The sequence below is a fragment of the Leptonychotes weddellii genome, chromosome 2 (genome assembly GCF_054177405.1).
Source record: "Leptonychotes weddellii isolate Sample4059 chromosome 2, ASM5417740v2, whole genome shotgun sequence".
NCBI classification, from domain to species: Eukaryota; Metazoa; Chordata; class Mammalia; order Carnivora; family Phocidae; genus Leptonychotes; species Leptonychotes weddellii.
This window is the reverse complement of record NC_138370.1, coordinates 19656702-19676852: the sequence shown is the minus strand read 5'-3', so window position 1 is coordinate 19676852 and position 20151 is coordinate 19656702. Positions and strand designations below refer to the sequence as shown.

General features: G+C 34.7%; 1 protein-coding gene across 1 annotated transcript in view; it reads right to left on the bottom strand.

The window, feature by feature from the left end:
• SGCZ (sarcoglycan zeta) overlaps positions 1-11360 on the bottom strand; it is a 188262-nt gene extending 176902 nt beyond the window's left edge. Inside the window, exons 1-2 of the mRNA XM_081812888.1 lie at positions 11268-11360; positions 7590-7691 (exon numbers count right to left, since the gene is read on the bottom strand). Of these exons, the coding sequence (XP_081669014.1) occupies positions 7590-7691; positions 11268-11360 (195 nt within the window). The remainder of the gene's footprint in view (positions 1-7589; positions 7692-11267) is intronic.
• Between the last annotated feature and the right edge of the window lie 8791 nt (positions 11361-20151).

Below are 20151 nucleotides of genomic sequence, written 5' to 3'. Positions count from 1 at the left end.
CGCATTGGGCTTCACACTCAGTGGGAGTCTGCTTGAGATTCTCTCTCCCTTTCCCTCCGCCCCTCCTGCTCATGCCTTCTCTCTCTCTAAAATAAATAAGTAGTTTAAAAAAAAAAAAAACCTTCTGATTAAGGCATAATCAAGCTAATAATGGAAGGATAAATTTTCAGTCTTCATTTTAGTTGGCCTATCAGAAACAGTTCTTCACTCTATCAACCTGGAAACCCTTTCTTCTTTCTGCTTCCAAGATACCACATTCTTTTGGTTTTTCTCCTACTTCAATCTCCTTTCCTTCTTAGTCTGTGTTTGGTTCTTCCACTTCTTTCCAAAGTATTCAATTTTGGATGCCCAAGGATTCATTCAATAAACTTCCTTAAATTTTCTATTTACACTCACTTACTTGATATCCTTGTCTAATCTCATGTACTGAAATCAGGTAGATAGGCAGATACATAGGCAGATAGATAGAGACAGACAATATCTCTAATTTATATCTCTAACTTGCACCTCCAACATGAAATCCAGACTCATGGATCCACCTGTATAACCTGAAATCCATGCTCTCCTAATAGGCAAATTAACAGTTCCGAAAATGTGCTCACAATCTTCCCCCACTCCCTACTTTCCCCCAATTGGTTAATAGCAACTCAGAACAAAAATTTTGATATAATATTAGATTATCTCTTATTATTACATCTTATTTATAGTGTGTCAGCAAATCCTTAAACTCTACTTTCAAAATATATTCTTTCATAATAATACATATCATACAGTAAGGATGAATGAGCTAAAATATGCAAAGCATTTAATGTAATGTTTGACTTTTATTAAAAGTAATATTTCTCTTAGTAGGGCTGGACACTACCATTGTTTTAATAATAAAAACATTAGGGTCTACTATGAACTTTATTTTACATATGAAAAAAGTAAGACACAGAGAAGTTAAATAAGGTAATTAGTCAAAACTGCTAACTCACAGAGCCAGGATTTGAAACCAGGAATTTCACTCTAGAGTTCTAGTGTAAGCTGATTGTTAGCTGTTATTATTAAAAATCATTATTGGCCAAAAATGATTTTAAATATAATAGAAATAATAAAATTTTTAAAAAATGGTCAGAATATATCCACACCAAAAAGAACACCTTTTTTATATAAGCACAAAGGCCGATGAGAAAAGTGAATGGAAAAGCCATTCCTATATGCAATAAGAACCATAATGTGATTGACAACAAATCTGTAATGCGTATATGAAAACGATATTAAGAAATGTTCCTAAGCAACGCAAAGTAAGTTCTAAAAAAAAATCAAAAGAGAAGCCATGTTCCTAGATAGGTAACTCAAAACTATAAAGATGTCAATTTCCCACAAATTATATTAACCATAATTAAGTTCTCAACAGGAATTTTTATGAAACTTGACAGCTGATTATTAAGTTCATTTGAAAGAGAAAATGCACAATAGGCAAAAACTTTTGAAAAAAGAGTAATAAAAAAGAACTTGCTCTCATAGTTATAAAAAAAAAATTCCTAAAGTTTGGTTTTAGTCTAAGTATGTTAACAGAACAGAACAGAGAGACCAGAAATAAATCCATGTACATTTAAGAATGTAGTATATGAGAAAGTCATTCTTCAAATCAGTGATAGGACAAATGGATTATTCAAATTATAGTATTAGGGACTATTGGCCATGAAAGAAAGAAAGAAAGAAGAGAAAAAAGAAAAGAAAAGAAAGGAATGAAGGAGGGAAGGAAGGATTTTACCTAATACTATACATCCAAATAGAAAAGTTTTCAAAATCTTCTCTCCTTCACTGCTTAAAAAATTAAACCACAATTCTTTCTCTTCTTTAAAGATTTTATTTATCCATTTGAGAGAGACAGAGTAAGAGAGAGAGCATTAGCGGGGTGGTGGGGTGGCAGGGAGGGGCAAAGGGAGAGGGAGAAGCAGACTCCCTACTGAGCATGGAGCCTGATGCGGGGCTCCATCCCAGAGCCCCGAGATCATGACCTGAGCTGAAGGCAGACACTTAACCGACTGAGCCACCCAGGCACCCCACAAATCTTTCTTTTAAAAATTACTTTTTTCTTGGAACAGCTGACAATTTTGATTTAAGTTTATGCTATAAACTTGAAAAAGTGGAAGCCAAGAAAAGAAAGCAATTACTTCATAGTACCTTATAACATGTATCCCTACCCTACTTTCATCTATATCACCAGAAGAAAAGGAGTGTTAATATATTTCAGAGAAGTCTAACCTAAATAAACTTATGTGGATAGAGGAAAAGAAGGTGGCAAAGTAGATGGTACTGAAAAAAGTCTACCAAGAATATATGCACCACTGGAAGAATTCTTCAGAGGCAGAAAGGGCCAGTAAGACCCACAGAATTAAAACAGTCCACATCTGGTTGGCATGTCATTTTGTAGTACTTCAGACAGGGAAAAAAAGTCCCCATCTATCCTCCTCTTCCCAGCAACCATCTCGCTGGTGAAACAAAGTAACTAAGACAGTAATTCCCCTACCCCAAATTGTGATCAGTGGAGATCATTCAAACTAGGTCAGGCAAGTGCTTTAAGTTTTAGAATGATAAATTTTTAATTTTAATAAAACCATAGCTCAAAGACAATAAAATAACCTAATATGATTTACAAGGAGACTATGGATGTATGGAAAATTCCAATAATCAGAACAATACCCTTATACATAAAATAAGAGAATTAGAGCAAGGGCAAAATTCATGTGAAAAAAAATAAAGATATGGAAGAAAGACTGCAGATAATGACAGTTACTTGCATGCAGAAGAACAATAAAGAGTTTAAAAATAATTAAAGAAATTATGATAGCTGTGGATGACAAAGATGATCCAACACAAGAATTATTGCTTTCTCTGAATTGAAGCCCCAAGCAAATGAAAATGAAAGATAGTGAGTGATATACTAGACAACATTTTCCTGAAATGAAATGGCAAAAATGTATCAGGCATCTAGGCAGAAAGTTCATGTCATCAGCAGGAGAAACATACCAGGCTGCCCACAAACTTTTTATGGCAATATTCAGCGGTGGAATTGAATAGCGCAATTAGGTAACAGGAAAAGAAGGGATGAACCATTAATAGTACTCCCAGAAAAGAATAAAGACAACAGTGAGACACCTTCAGCATGAACTATTTCAAGGATTAACAAGCAAAACTAATTAACAATGAAATACAAGTAAGGAAGAAATGATTGGAATAACAAACTCCATCATGAAGAAGCCATAATAAAAGGAGCTGATGGTTAGTACCACAGCCATCTATCTGTAGAATTAAGACCAAAGTGCCAATGCAATTAAAGTTGCAGAACATAATGTAAATATTATGAATTCTAACAAAGTTAAAATAATATAATTATCAAAAAAATTGAAAATGAAGAGGGGTAAGGACAAATTGGAGAGGAGCTAATCACCTCAGATTGCACTGCAGGGAGTTAATGAACACTGTCTGAAATTAAAATATGGAGCTAATGCATCCAGCTTCTTAATGATATTCAGAGTCTTTTATTCTTAACCATAAAGACAAGTTTTTTAAAAAAATTCTTGTGATAAAGAAATATTTAAGCTCAGCAATGCTTTCCCATTAATTTCAGATTTTTCATTTATTAAAGCATGTGTAATATATTAATTAAAAATAGCATGTAATTGTCTCTTTCTATACTTACCCTTTTATTTGTGCAGATGTGTAATTACCTAGTTGGGATGATGTTTATCATATGTTAATGGTTTCTTTTCTGAATGTAAAAATTTTGGGGGTGATATGTGTTTTTAACTTGAATAAAGACATTTAGCAAAATAATACACAATTGAACACTTAAATGTAAAATGATAATGATAATAATGATGATAATAAAATGATTACACAAACTTGCAGATATTTCTTTGTATGCATTGATTTGCATGGAGGAGATTTGCCAAGGTACCTGAAAGATACAGGGTCAGGAGTTGGGTATGTTGTATAAGCAGGGACGAAGTCTGCTATGTTTGTATGGCCCCATGGCTTTGTGTCTGAACTCTAAAAAGAATAATTGAAAACACAAGGCCAAAAACTGGTTGTGACCAAGAACTGAGCATCCCAGCTTTGAGGCCAAATGAAATGACTGTACATGAAGGGGAGAGCATGGCCTTCCTCCCAGCTCTGCTAACACAGGAGTCCCAAGAGCTCAAATTTCACTTTGCTTTGCTGTGGAGTTACAGGAATTGGAATTATCTGGTGGCAGTTCTCTTGCATAATTATCAGTCCATCATGAAGGATGCTGGGATAGGGGTCAACAGTGAGGTATCACCTTAATTAAGGACACTTGAACAGACAAAAAAATTAATAAGAGAGCTGTTCAATTAATATTAGATGAGGCTGGGTAACACAAAAAGTTCTAGAGAACTGCATGATGCAAATTTTTCGGGCAAGAATCAGTGAAATGTAGGTAATTTAACCACCTTAGTTCTCTGGACTCATGAAACCTTGGGAAAAAAAAGCCTGATGATTACATGTCCTAATTTCCTGACAGTTCAAAAATTTTGACCTCATGTTAGATCATGTGCATTGAATATTGATTCAAAATCTTACTTTCATTATTATCATTTATGTAAGGTAGCCCCAAATCCCATATCTTTCATACTTTTCCTACCTGAAGAAAACTATATATTTAACTTCACTAATGTTTAGTAAGTCCTTACTCCCTGGAAATAGTGTTGCTAATTCTGAAAGATACATTGAATTCTTCAGATATTTCAAATATAGAATATAATATTTTCCTGTGTACTGATAATAATGGACCACTTTAAAAAGGTTGCTTTTTTAAAAACATGGAGAAGAGAATAAACAGTGATATATAATAATAAACTTGAAATATCTATAGATATCTGCTGGTAGGGGCAGGGGACCAATTAGCATAGAGTAGAAACAGCCCATGGTTTACTAGGTTAGGAGACTAGATGTGTGTGTCTGTGGGCAACTGCATTTTTTGATTAATAGAGATCATTCTGTCTAGTTGTATGGGATTAAATTCCTACATAACCAGGAAGTTACTTTAAATAAAAAAATTCTTTATTTCAGAGTGGAATACTTACTAAATATAAAGAAAGCTACCCACTGACATTAATTCAGGAAAACACACACACACACACACACATACACACACAAATCAAAATTACAGGAAAAAAATTTGCACAAATTAAAATTGTTGTACACAATAGTAGTATTTTTCTCATCTTAATTGAATCTTTATAAGTATCTTTTTAATTGAGTAGATTTCTTTAAGTTAGACCTACAGGAACTTTAACATTTTATCATAAAAATTATTTGAATACACAAAAATGTGTGTAAATACTGAAATGTATAATGGGGTTTTGAAAAATCTCATTTCTACTAGTATTACTGAAATTTTGGTATTCTTTCTTAATCTAAGAATTAAGTGTTTTGATAAGTTTCTACGAAACTCACTTTATTACTAAGAAAACTCAGGCTCAGGGAAACTGTGGCTGGCTTTTTAAAACAGTGAATAGGCTTTATGGCAGAGAATGAACAACTGCATACATTCATGGACAAAAGAATCCTAACCCAGAACTGTTTATAAAAGACATATTTTTCTCTTCATTTGTGTTCATAGTGTGTGTGTAGAGAAATTTTCAAAGAGGAAACGAATCTCTATTTTTTCTCTTGTCACACCCAGCCTCCTGTCTGACTGTTGAGGATACATGGTCCCACCTGCTCTCACTGTGCCAGGCTTTGCAGTCACCACTGAGAGACAAACGATAAAAGAAGAGATGTGAGGACAAGCAACAGGTCTGGGATGTGAAAGGAGCATAGAGGTTTCAATCAACACAGTGGGTTTGGAAATGCTTATGAACTTGAGGTGATGAACTTCCCCAGGGATAAAGGTTAGAGAGTCTGACTGCCACCAGCTCACACTTTGAAGCTCACACATTAGTCGACTCTCTTATTTGGTCCACTGATGGCGTAAACATACATCCCAGTTTCCCAGGAGAATCCTGGTTTACAGCTGTTGTTACACTCTCAAAAATGTTCTGGCTGGGAAGATAAACTCTGTGACCTGCCTGCTGGCGAAGGGCTTACCAACCCTTCTCTAAGTTGGATTCCCAGGCAGCCACTCTAAATTGATCTAAAATGGCTTTGAAGGTAAATCTTTGCTGTCCCTGGACTTATCAGTGGAATGCATTTTCGAAGAAGTTCCTGCCTATGATTACTCTCACCTTCCTGTGTTAAGTAATTTCTTGATTTCCATGCATAAGTTTTCATTTCCTCAAATATTAAACTGTTTAATAGTGCCAACCACAAGAAGAACCAGTAAATAAGTGAGTGTTGGTGATGTCCAGTCAGAGGGAAGGCACTAACTTGGGTATGCATGTTAGTCTTTTAGTTTTCATAAAAAGAAAATAAAACAAAAATACAACTTTTTTATTTTAAATTTAGTAAGTTTTTATAGTAAGGTCAGGTTTTCATACATGTGTCTATCATATTATTCGTCTTCCCAAAATCCAGCAAGTAATCCCTCAATGTAAAATTCTAGTACCTAGAGTGGCAATCAATATAACATATTTGTGAAGCTCTGCAGGTTCATACAGAATAAAATAAAATTTAAAGTTAATATAATTAACCTAATTAGAAGTTTTATAAAAATAATCCTCTGTTTTGTTTTCACTTTGATATTTAAGGGAAAAATAGCTTTGAAGCAAATTATTAAACCATGGCTTACTATGAAACCCATTTGCTAATATATTATATTGGTAATATTTAAAAATTATTCTAATCTAAAATAGACTTTCATATTTATGAAGGTTAATAATCTTTCCACATTTTATACAATAACAAGATTTTCATTTTTTCTGACTTACTAAATTTCCACACATACATACATATGCCCAATAGATTTTGAAAGATTCTAGTTTTATTTTCATGTACCCAAGAATACTTGCTACTTTCTGAAAAGTAACACACTGAAGCCAAAATGCACAATGATTAAGCTACAATCTTTTGATTTTTAGCATGCTGCTCAGTGAGATAAAATACCCACAAGGCACACATACACACACCCACACATTTGAAAGGGTAAATATTCTCACTTGTTTTAAATAATGTTCATCCAGAAATAAATGGAATTTCTATACTAAGACTCTTTCTCATCTTTTTTTAGAAAATGCATGTTCATTTGAGCTAAAAAGATTTATAATATATTAAAATAAAACCATTTATTCAAGTCAATGTTTCCTGCAAAAATTACTCAAGATGTATCAAATGCCCCTTTTGAAATTACTATAATTGTGTATTTTTTACTTCTATTGAAAAATAGAGGGGCAAATTTATAGACTAACTAAAGCAACACTGCAGTTTAATTCAAAATGGTTCTCTAATTTGTCAGTTTAAAACTAACCTTCTCCACTGGTTTTTCAATTGTTTCACTGTTTTGATTTCTTCAAATCAATCTTTCGCTTAAGGAAACTAAATACATGCTGAAGAGATAAGGGGGTTTTAGCCTCCTATTTCAAGCTAAAACATAACCTCTAAATTATCTTTTACAGTAAGCCAAAGCCAGGATCACATACCTTTCGGGAATGAATTTCTTTCACATACAATGGAAGTAGAAACTCAGATATACCTTCAAGTCGGATTCCCTTCTTGGTGACTCTCAGATTTCCCATACCATCCTACAAGCAATGAAATATAATTCACTTTTAGGTTAATTAGAGAATGAATAACTGGCCATAATTTTCTTAGGGCTAAATTGAAAAAACAGTAAGCTCAAATCAGTGATGATTTAAGGAAAATGAGAGATTGAATCTACTTAATGAATGATTGCAGCAGTTTGCATGCATATAAAGGGCTCTGTTTAAAATGAACAGGAAAAGAGGTATATTAAGGACCTGGTATCTTTTCTTAGCTCTATCAGAGATTAGGATTTACCTATGAAAAAAATCCTGTACTTGTTTCATGCATCAGCCAGTTTAACTATTTTGGGGGTATAATGATACTTGCTATCTGACTATTGGAAACAACTTTGCTTGCAGAGAGTTCTAGCAATATTTTTACATCACAGTTATCACATATTTCTACAGTAGTCAAATAGATTTGTACAATGATTTCAACAAGTACTTAATAATTGGCTAGCGTAAGCTTGGTGTTCCTGTATTCAAACCATGAGTAAATCTTATACCCTCTCCTTTAGAAACAGCACTCTATAAGGAGGATAAAACAAGTACATATATAACATTTATGAGATAGAATAAAATAAATTTAAAAAGTAAGAATGGAGTGCTAATAGGAATTAAAGAAAGATTTCAAATTTGATAAGAGAGTGAACAATTTCTCATGGAAGAGATTAAGTTTGAGAAGGGCCTTAAGAATATGGAGTTTCAACAGGAGATGTCCACAGAGGGATGGATGTTTCGACATAGATGTCCATTACAGAATGAACATTCTATAACATTAAGAAATAACATGCCATCCAATCTTGCTAATAATATGGACTATTGTGAGAAAAAACAACTGGGCGTATGTTTTGAAGCCAGTGAAAGGAAAGCCATGAATGCAAAGGTAAGGAGTCTGTACTTACGTCAAAAGAAGAAGAAACATAAAAAGTTCTTGAATAGCTCAATGGCTTGAAATGATCAGAATTAAGCTTTAAGATTAATGTAGTAGGAGCACTATGTGGGGCTAACTGACATAATATCAGTAAGAAGGCACAACTTGGTAATACATGTAAGGAGGGTGGTGGAAGAACAGCCTACAAGGCAAGGTGACTAATTTTATCTGGAGATACTAAAAACAGGGACATTTATGACTAACCCCAGGTTTGTGACTATGACCCAATAAGGAAATGCAGTGATTTTTTAAATTGGAATAATGAAATTTGTACACTCAATGGCAAAATGAGTTTAGCTTTGGACTTCCTAACTTTGAGGTATCATTGAAAATTCAGATATTTATCCATCAACTAACACATCTGTAAAAAAGAGGATTGGAGAGTGACAACTGCTTAAGGCACGCTTGAATCTACTATAATGGATGAGTAATTCCCCCACAGAAATATGTCTATAAAACCACAGAGAAACTCTTAGATAATGACCAGGTCTACAGGTTGGAAAGAAGCATTTCATACATTCTGGGAGACTATAATCAGTGTCAGAAGAAAACTAAGAAATTATGATGGACCCAGCCTCTACCACCTGACCCCACCTTCTTCCCCAAAAGAAATGAATAGAACTTTGAGTAAGAATTAAAGGACTGTTTTAATCACACAAGGAAAATGACTACTGAGAGATATTTTGACATGGTGAGGTTTCAGTCCTCTAATGGAAGGACAGAGTAATGAATTCTGGTTGAATTAAACTTGGAATGGATGAAGGGATTCATTTCTTGAGACTCAAACTTAGAGTTAACACTGGAAATGGCTAATAGGGAATTGACTAAATTTTTTATAAAAAATTTAAAAAGAATTTCAGGCATCACTGAAGACTTATTCTGATGAGAAAATAGGTCTACTTTTGTTGGGATGACACACCCTAGTTTCTCTGAGACAGAACTGGTTTATACCACTTTTATATTATCCTCTTTCACTTTCAAAAGTGAAAAGTGTTTCTGATTTAGACATCAATTACAGGGGCGCCTGGGTGGCTCATTTGTTAAGCATCTGCCTTCTGCTCAGGTCATGATCCCAGGGTCCTGGGATTAAGCCCCACATCAGGCTCCCTGCTCAGCGGGAAGCCTTCTTCTCCCTCTCCAACTCCCCCTGCTTGTGTTCCCTCTCTCGCTGTGTATCTCTCTGTCAAATAAATAAATAAATAAAAAGACATCAATTACATAGTCACCCATTTGTGGGCTCTAATTAGTATCGTTTGGCAACATCATACCTATCTAGAAACAGAAACTGGCAGAATTAACAGGGAGAGACTCAAAACAGAATTTGCTAAGCAGGAATGGCAGAAGGTCGTAAGTATGTGGCATGTCAAAATGGCAAAAAATGATGATCCTCAAATGGCTGACCATCATTTTTCTCATTGGGTGGAGATAAGTAAAGCCAGAACACCAATGTTAGACAGCAAAAATAGCACAGGGTTAGGGAATGGCAACTGATGATCAATTAATGATCGAATTCAGTAGGAGTTAAGAAATATGAGAAATGTTAACACAGGTTTATCATCAGAAAATAGAACTTCAGATTTTGAGGGTTTTTTTTTTTTGCAGATTTTGAGATCTTGAAGGTAAAAAAATTTCCAGATATCATGAAGCCTGAAGAACACCTGAGCAGTGGGCAGAAACAGAGTGGAGACCAAACTCTTTGTAATTCAGAGAGAATGTACAAAGTGACACATGGTTTTAAAATATTATTTTGCCCCTGAGAGATTTTTTTTTTTTTTAAGATTTATTTATTTGTGAGAGAGAGAATGAGAGAGAGCGAGCACATGAGAGGGGGGAGGGTCAGAGGGAGAAGCAGACTCCCTGCCTAGCAGGGAGCCCGATGCGGGACTCGATCCAGGGACTCCAGGATCATGATCCGAGCCGAAGGCAGTCGCTTAACCAACTGAGCCACCCAGGCGCCCCCTGAGAGATTTTCTTGACTAAATTTCACACAGTGACTGTCCATATATATATTCTCAAATGCCTGCCGGAAGGAAGTGTTCTGAAATGTTCCCTATTGAAGTTGCTATGGAAACATCTAAGGCAACTATTAGTCTAACTTAGAACAACAGAAATAAATTCTATCATAAACATAATTCCCAGTTCAACATTAATCTTAAAAAAATGTTTTCGTAAGATGGTTAGAAATAAAAGAACTGGGCATCCAAAGTTAACTGTGATATTACTTATGCTATATGCATATTTAATTTTGGAAAGTTTTGAATCAAACTCAATGTTTTCCTTTTATATTTTCTATATAATATATGACTTAGGGCATATAAATCTATTTTATTTAATTAGATGAATAGATTTTACCCTGTATAAATATAGGAGACTTAGGGTAGTATTGTGTTTGGAATCTAACCTCACTCTACTATATCCATTTGTCCCTCCTTTTATTTCTCCTATTTTGAATTAAAAAGTGAATATTTAAGTTCTTACATGCTATCTACATGTAGTTATAAAAGACAGAGAGGTGCATAATATATTCAGTAAAGTCAACCTGATCCTCCCATGCATGTACCAAGTCCATTAATAATTTATGAGATGGTGAAATAATCTGGTTTCTCTTCTGCAGGAGCATTAGAAAGTGATTTTATTCTTACTGTCACTATACTTTCTTGATGCACTATATTTTTGGTCCCTTCAACATCTAAAAGGGAGAAAATAACTTCCGGATTTGCTGCTAAGGATGACATTGCCAAAACACCAGAAAATAAAGAATTTAATATACCTATGGTTCAGGCCTCAACCTTGGCTCTGTCATTTTTGTCCTATGTAGGCTTGAACTTAACTAATTTCTTTGTTTTTTAATTTAATTTAAATAATATTATCACCTTAAATTTATCACCAGTAAAAGCAGTAAAAACACAACTTAATGTATTTATTGCAAGGATTGCATGAGGATATAAAGAGCTTACAATAATACCTTACTTATGTAGAAGTATTCAATAGCTTTAACCATTTTTAATATTCTACCAAAAATAATTTAAATTTTTGTCTCATATCATTATTATAAAATTCATATTGTTTATTTTCAGAGATATTATCTTTGAGCTTCAGTAGACTCTACATCAAGCTTTATCGTCATTATAGTTATGATGCAGTTATTCATCACCTAGTAATCTCACAAATCACTTACCTACTCTTGACAGACAGTGTAGTGTCATTTTAGAAGGGAATGTGGAGCCAAACAGCTTGAATTTGAAACTTTCTACTCTCTATATCCAAACTGCTATATTTGCATTTTTTGATAAAATGTATCATATTCTGATTATAGTTTTCGTTAACTCTTCTTAAAAAGTAAATGATCTTATTTATGTATGTACTTACTCCTTCTTCCAGCATAGTCTTTCCAACAGTGGTTTTATGTGGTATGTATATACTGAATGCTTGAGTAATTGATCAGTAGAATTTATATCTTTACATGATAAATAATAAAACAAAAGTCCTTATAAAATCATATTATCACCAAAATCCATAGAATTTATCTATAGAAACTGCAAACAATCTTTACTATAATTTTCATGCACTTGATTTTTTGGGCAAGGTGGAAGATACTTTGTTGAGAAATATTCTTTTTGGAATTTATTATGAGAAATAGACATTAAAATAAATAATAGGTATAGATGTAAAGAAAGAATACTGATAGCCATGTCATTTTAATTTAAAATCCACACTCATAACTTTGCAGTGATCTTACCTTAGTGCACTCTGTCCTCACACAAGATTCTTTATGATGCTTAGCTATCTGGTATTAGGAGAGCTGTTTAGAAGGTGGCTACCCTCACAATTTGAATTACGCCTTAACAGGCAAATGTAACTTTCCCAAAGTAATGAAGATGTTGACATGGAATTGAGAAAAAATTTAAAAATTGAGGTGATTATTAAACAATATATAAAATCTGGTGCTTCATTAATTTTTTTGAGAGGGCAGAGGGGCAGAGGAAGAGAGAGAATTTTGGGGCAGGGCAGATGGAGAGAGATAGAATCTTAAGCAGGCTCCAGGCCCAGTGCATGAGCCTGATGCAGGGCTTGATCCCACAACCTTGAGATCATGACCTGAGCTGAAATCAAGAGTAGGGCATTCAACCAACTGAGCCACCCAGGCACCCCAAGTACTTGATTAATTATTAAAAAAAGTTTTCAAAGAAAGTTGAATCTAGTAGCCAGAAGATAATTAAATACAGGTTTTAAATATTTTTTCTGGTTAAAACCAAAGATAAGTTTCCTCCAAATTACTAGCATTATTTCAAAAAAAACTGATTAGATAGGGAGATAAATATATGTATTTTTATGGCTTTGATTATCTAATGATATTCATTCTATACTTCAATTTGCATGAGGAAATGACCTTTAAAGAGGCTATTTAGAGACAAATTGAAGCCCAGTATGATAAAGTATTTGTGAGACCTTGGGGATTAAATATTTTTAACAAAATAAAGAACCATACAAGGAGATGGAAGTCTTAGCTTGTTCAAAAACAATTACAAACCATTTTTAAATGTCTTTTATTATTTATTCTCTTCTGTATGCTAAATGAGTTAAAATTGTTTAATTCCCAACTCCTAATTAAAGAAGAAATTCTCTTTAAAATATCTAAGCATTTTCTCTTTTTTTCTTTTTCGTATGTTTTAAGCTGATGTTATTTATAATTTATAATGAGCTGTTTTTCCCCAAACACAAGAGAAAGAACAAACAAAATGTAAATTGAGAGCCTGCTTTATATGTACGTTTTTACTGTGTTGTTCACTATAAGCTTGTATTTTATTTTCATTTTAATTGGCCTGCCTTAGTCCTGTCTATTATTAGAAAATAAAGTCTACAGTGATAAGAATTGATAGACCTAGGAATGTGACCTCTAATTCAGCTTGTATAGAAACATCTTTAGAAATTGTTGTTAATATCTTTTATCATCTGGAGCATTTATTACTTTTGTTTATAGCCAATAGTTGTTCCAAGTTTCATAATTTATATGTCACTGTCAGCATTGTGAAAAGGGTTTAATGTATTCATATTTAAATACAATAAATATTGCACTTTGTATCTCTTATTTGTATTAGTGTTCTTTTAACTATGTGAATTATTTTTAAAAAGTATAATAAAATGAAATTCAATTTGTTTTCCAAATTTTTCTCTATTGATAATAGAATTCTTTGATAAGCATTTCCTTATTTTTCTAACAATCTACATATCAATAACCTCATACAACATATGTAATCGCTTACTAAGAAAATCATCAGAATGAAAATATGCTGAAACAAAATAAAACCAAAACCAAAAATATGTTAATCTGATAGGGCAGATATGATCACAATCATCCAGTAAATGGAGAAAAAAAATGGATGAGTTCAATAAATCCAATGAGACTATACATAAAAGACCAGCAATATATATATTTATATATATACATAAAATAATGGGGAATAGATTAAAGCTATATTTATATGGAGAACAGATCATAGTAGGAACATTTAGAACACATAGGCATTTTATGCCCAATATTCTCGAAAAAAATGTTTTCCTATAGGATATCTCTTGGAATCACTATCAGGAAAAAATTATTGGTGTGGCTCAATCTAATAACGTAATGTTATTGTATAAAACAAATTTAATTGTTCATGGAAGCACCAACATTGCACCACCTTAACTTGAAATTAAGGTTAAACCCAGAGAATGTGATAAGCAATTGTGGCAGAAGACAGACACTTGCAAATGAAGAGTGCTGTTGGAAAACCCAACCTGCTACTACAAAAAAATCATCTCAGTGCTAAATGGAAACAACTGGAAAGAACCTCAGGCATTTGACTTAAGGAAAATAATAAACAATGAATTAGTAATAATGTTATGTTCCCTAAAGATTGTCATCTGTAAATGGGTGACTGAGAAACACCATATTTTAATCATTGCCACAAGGGTATAAAGCCTACAGTTTCACTGTTAACATGTCTGTCTTCCCCCAAATATAAATAGAATACTAGGATTATAATAAACCCAGTGGAAAAAAAAAGTTGTTTTCAGTTAAATTTAGGAATAGGTGGAATAATGTCCCTTTGAACACATTGTGCAAATACTGGTCTAGTTTTTTATATTTTATAAACTCTGAAGGAAGACCTATTAACAAAGTGGTGCACAGAAGTGATTAACAGAGTTAAAAACTATCACGTCTCCACAAATATTTATTGAGAGCCTATGTATAGCACCACTAAACTCTGTTTATAATTTGGCTTCCCAGCTCTTTTTAAACACTAGAGAAAATATGCTGAACACTGCTAGGAATCTGGTCTGTTTCACAGATGTAATTTCTTATTGTCTATAAGAAATGTGAAAGGGGGGTAATGCTGAGCACAGGTCTTTTTGCATATATTTGCCAGTTACCATAAGCATAATTTATTTCCTTAAAGAAAGATCACTTTTTGCCTTGAACAAAAGTACATATTTGGACCTATAAATTAAGAATAAGACCTTAAGGGGGCGCCTGGGTGGCTCAGTCGTTAAGCGTCTGCCTTCAGCTCAGGTCATGGTCCCAGGGTCCTGGGATCGAGCCCCGCATCGGGCTCCCTGCTCCGCGGGAAGCCTGCTTCTCCCTCTCCCACTCCCACTGCTTGTGTTCCCTCTCTCGCTGTATCTCTCTCTGTCAAATAAATAAAATCTTTAAAAAAAAAAAAAAGAATAAGACTTTAGGGTATAGTAACCCTACCTAGGTAGTCCTCATGGTAAGGTTTTGCCTAAGAATTCCTTCCAAACTCCCAAGACAATATCTTTAATATCTGCCTTCACTATGGAATTAACTGTAATAGCTTAGGTCATAGAGCACTTTAGCAGACACTGAGTCAATGGCACATCACAACCCTGTTCTCATTTTATTGAAAACACCAATGAGAGAGAAGTTAAGTGGATCTTCTGCAGCTAGTAAGTTAGCCCAAAGTCTAGTTCTCTTACTTACTTAATTTATTTATTTGAGAGAGAGAGAGAGAGGGAGAAAGAGAGCACGAGTTGGGGGAGGGGCTGAGGAAGAGAATTCTAAGCAAACTCCCTACTGAGCTCAGAGCCCTTGCAGGGCTCAATCTCACCACCCATGAGATCATGACCAGAGCAGAAACCAAGAGTCAGGAGTGTAACTGACTGAGCCACCCACGCACTCCTAGTCCTCTTACTTTTAATCAATCTAGGCAACAATAGAAATAGAAAATATAAGTCAAATTTATTTTACTATGAACTCCAATAAGGATGTCCTATTTTTCATTATTATTTGAGTTAATTGATATCTCTTCTTCTTTCTTAAATTGTATACCTTTTCAATTTTTAAAAATTTCCTTCTCTAACCGACTTCATTTACCAGTATATGTTTCTTTTTTGGTTCAGACCTGAATCATGGTATTCTGAAAAAGTTCTGGTAAGACAAAAAACTGTTTCCAAATAATTATAAAATTTACCTTGAAAATGAAGTACTAGGAACAAATTATTGATATTTGTTCAAGCATAAAACATTTTAAAGAAATCTCAAAACAGTATTTGTGATAAATAAAACATTCACCACTTCATATTCTTCCTGTGAGTTGTTTTGTGATTACCCTCATCCTATAAAACTAAGTTATGTGTACATGCATGCAGTAATGCGAGCATGTGTGTGTGTATTTAGAAGAGGTTAGTTCACAGGAGGAGTATGAAAAATTAATTTATTAAACTTAAAATTGTAGCTATCCTACTATCCTGGAACTGAGGAGATATCAGGTGACCCTCATTAGAGACAGCAAAGAAATCCCATGAAGACACATATGAGCAAGCTGATGCTCTCGGTGGGACCAGAAAGTGGGACCACTGGTAAGAGCTGTCTGACTTTGGATTGCTTAGCAATAACCCATAGCAGTTGGCAAACACAACATTGAATTTTTAGAGCTATAACATTTGGCCTCTTAAACTAAAGATGTCACTTAGGTTTTTATATCTGAAGATTCTTCTCACCATCAATGAGAAATGCATTTCTCACCCACACAGAAATGCAATGGGCCATCTTTCAGCCAAATCTTAAAATATCCTATAAGCTTCCTTGAAGGATCCTACAGGTTTCCACCTATTTCACTCTCAAGTTTTGAGGATGGATTTTTTTTTAAGATTTTATTTATTTATTTGACAGAGAGAGACACAGCGAGAGAGGGAACACAAGCAGGGGGAGTAGGAGAGGGAGAAGCAGGCTTCCTGCCGAGCAGGGAGCCCGATGCAGGGCTAGAACCCAAGACTCTGGGATCATGACCTGAGCCGAAGGCAGACACTTAATGACTGAGCCACCCAGGCGCCCCTTGGATGGATTGTTTTTGTCTACAACATGTAGTCTAGCATCACATCTTTTATGTATGTTCCATTATGAATACTATTAACCACCCACTTGGAAAATATTTACTAAGATTTTATTCTTCTACATTGTATCTATTATACTTTATCATAGTTCCAAATGGCATCCTTTCCAAGTTTTGTTTACTATTTGTTATATCACAGACAGACATCAGCCTGTAATGGAAGCCTTCCTGTGTGAACTGCCTCCTTTCCCCTTTGCCAACTCTACCTGGTTCTGATGTGCTTGCTGAAGATAATTCAAGCAAGAGTCAATAACTAAACCCAAACTAGGCCAATCAGATACTTCTGACTAGAATATTTTGAACTCAAAATTAATAACAACCACCAATTAAACAAAATCTATTTGAATGTAAAAGTGGGAGTTTACTGTGACCATACTTTCAGTTACACAGAGAAAGGCAGAATATCCCTAGGTTAAGAGAGGCCAAGAGAGAATAGAAGCTAATTCTACTTGGCAAACATATTTGTTTCTTGTTGTTCCTGAGGCCCACATACATATATAACTATCCTTCTCAGATTGTGTTTCTTTCCAATACTTCCTTAAGTATCATGACCTCACAACTTCTCTCTCCCTCTTTCTCTCCTTCCTTCTCTATCCCTCTCTTCCTCTCTCTCTTCCAACTCCCTAAACTATATACTAGTTCACTAAGAGAACAATTAAATCCATTCCAATAGATTCTCTGCTCTATATGTTCATACTTATTCTTGGTGACCATATCCATTTCCATGACTAAAATTCTTTTACTTAAGTCAAGCTTCTGTCACTGGAACTTTGTATATTCTTTTCCTTCTCTCCATCCCTCTTCCCTCTTCATTTGGTTATCTCTGTCTAATCCTTTGTACAGCAGTTCAAACATAACTTACAGAAGGCATCTTTCCTGTAGGGCATCTTCCCATACAAGCCTGGAACTTTTACCTTTGTGAATCACAGCACCAGACACAGTTCCTTCAAGAGCCTTATCACAGTTTGCATCAGTTCACATTGTTTTTGTGTTAATATTTAATTACACCTGTGATCAAATTGTAAGCTTATTATAGGCAGGTACCATATCTTTTTGCTCACCAATGATTCCATGATTTATTTTTACAGACGGATATTTACAACTCAAATTTGTCTTTTGAATTCTAGACAGAGGTATTCGTCCACTTACTGCCTACTATTTCCTGGAATATCACAAGCATCTCAAACCAAGCCTATCCCAAACAAAAGTGATAATCTCCCAACACGAACTGCTTCTTATGATGTGTTCCTTATCTCTAAGAATTATTATCATCCCTATATAATAGAAATCTGTATGGATCTGTTACCAAGCCCTACCCACTTGCCTTCATTTTGGCATTGCTCTGGCATAGTGTGATGTGCTATACAGACAGTCCTTACAGGAAAAATTTATTGCCCCAATTGCTAGAAGCGAGGAAAGTAGGAAATCTGTGTTTATCTGAAACATAAATCAGATGGTATAAAGGGGGGGGTAGTGATAAAGAGAAAGAGGCTATATTTCAAAGGAGTAGCAAGATCCAGCCAGCCAGCATGTGTCAGCAAGGGGAAGGCAATTAGTTTCTGAGGATGTTTTATCATGTGGTCAGATCAGAGTTCAATTTGGGATATAGAATATTACATCTGGAAAGGCTCCTCAAAGATCATGCAAACTTATTACTAGGATGGCTCCTAGAAGCATGGAAATGCAATGACCCATGTCAAGTAACCTGCAAACTGGGATTTTCATGGCAGGTGGTGAAAGCAGGGACTAAACATCTCAGGGAAGTGAATCTTCTGGACTGCATAAAGCATGTAAGTTCAGAAGACCTGTCAAACCATTACCATCTATGGGAAAGACACAGGATACACCATTTACCAAGGTATAGGAAATCACTGGTGAAAAGGATACAAGATTCACTAAGTTCAGGGCTAGCTCTTCTCTGTAGGTCAAGGCTGATGACAGAAAATACCATTATAAAATCAGATTCACTGACATCAATGGAGGTGCAGGGCCCTGAGATAATAAAGGCCAAATGGTAGCCTGAAGCCAGGTTAACATAGTTTTGGTAATGAGGGGCTAGGCTGGAGGAGCAACCAGGGTGCAACTCCAGAATGTCATGGACATGGCCAATAAATCTGGTGGCCAAAGAAGCAAAAATGATGTTTAAGCAGCAAGGGCGCTATTCCAAGTGTGGAGTATCAATGCAAATCAAGGATGAATGAATAGCAGGCTGAAGGCAGTTGTCCCAATAAACAGGTCATGATTCCTTGCCCAATTTGGTCATGAGCCAATTTTTTGACCCAGAATCCACTGACCTCCCTTGTCAGATTTTGATAAATGAACAAGTGCAATCACCCTAATGTGAGACCCCTGAGAAATGAAGATTTTGGTCAGTCTACCAGGTAAGCCACCAAGTCGAGCAAAAGTCAAGTCCTACTTCAGTGAAGGGCTTGCCCCACCTGCCATGACCATCAATGGCAGAAAATCTTTAGCTGTCAGTCCTATCAAGAAATGCCTCAACTGCAAGGAGTCATCATGTCCATGATCAACTGATCGATGTGAAGATCTAAGGGCCCAGCTATCATATCCCCACTCTAGACAAGTCTCAGGATTATTCTAGCTTCAGAGCTCCCTATGGGGTCAGTCAAGGCTGCCATTCGTCTCCATTCTTCTACACACCTTGACTTCTTTCCTCTCTCTGCTCAATCTTGCTCCCTTGATGTAATGTTATCATTTGATTATTGAGAAATCATTTTATCAAAATGCAATAAGTCCATGATACTTTTTAAATTAAAATTAAATTAAAAATTAAATTAAGTCCTAAGGCAAGGGTAAGACTGATGCTAAAAATGAAAATGAACTTTAATCTATATTGCAGAAATCAGAACATTAATATTGCTGCCTGTTGGAAAGACAGTAGGATAAGATGATATTCATACTGACAACTCAAACATATGATAATTTTTTTCCTCTAGAGAGTGCTTAATTAATGTACCATCATCACCAGAAAAGTTTTTTTCATCTTTAATGCTTGCACTTCAAGCTTTTCTCTATGGTAATTCAATTATCACAGACTTTTTTAAAATATTTGATTACAAACAATGGAATTTTTGTGTAATTACACAGGTCCAGACAAATAATGTAAATCTAAGTT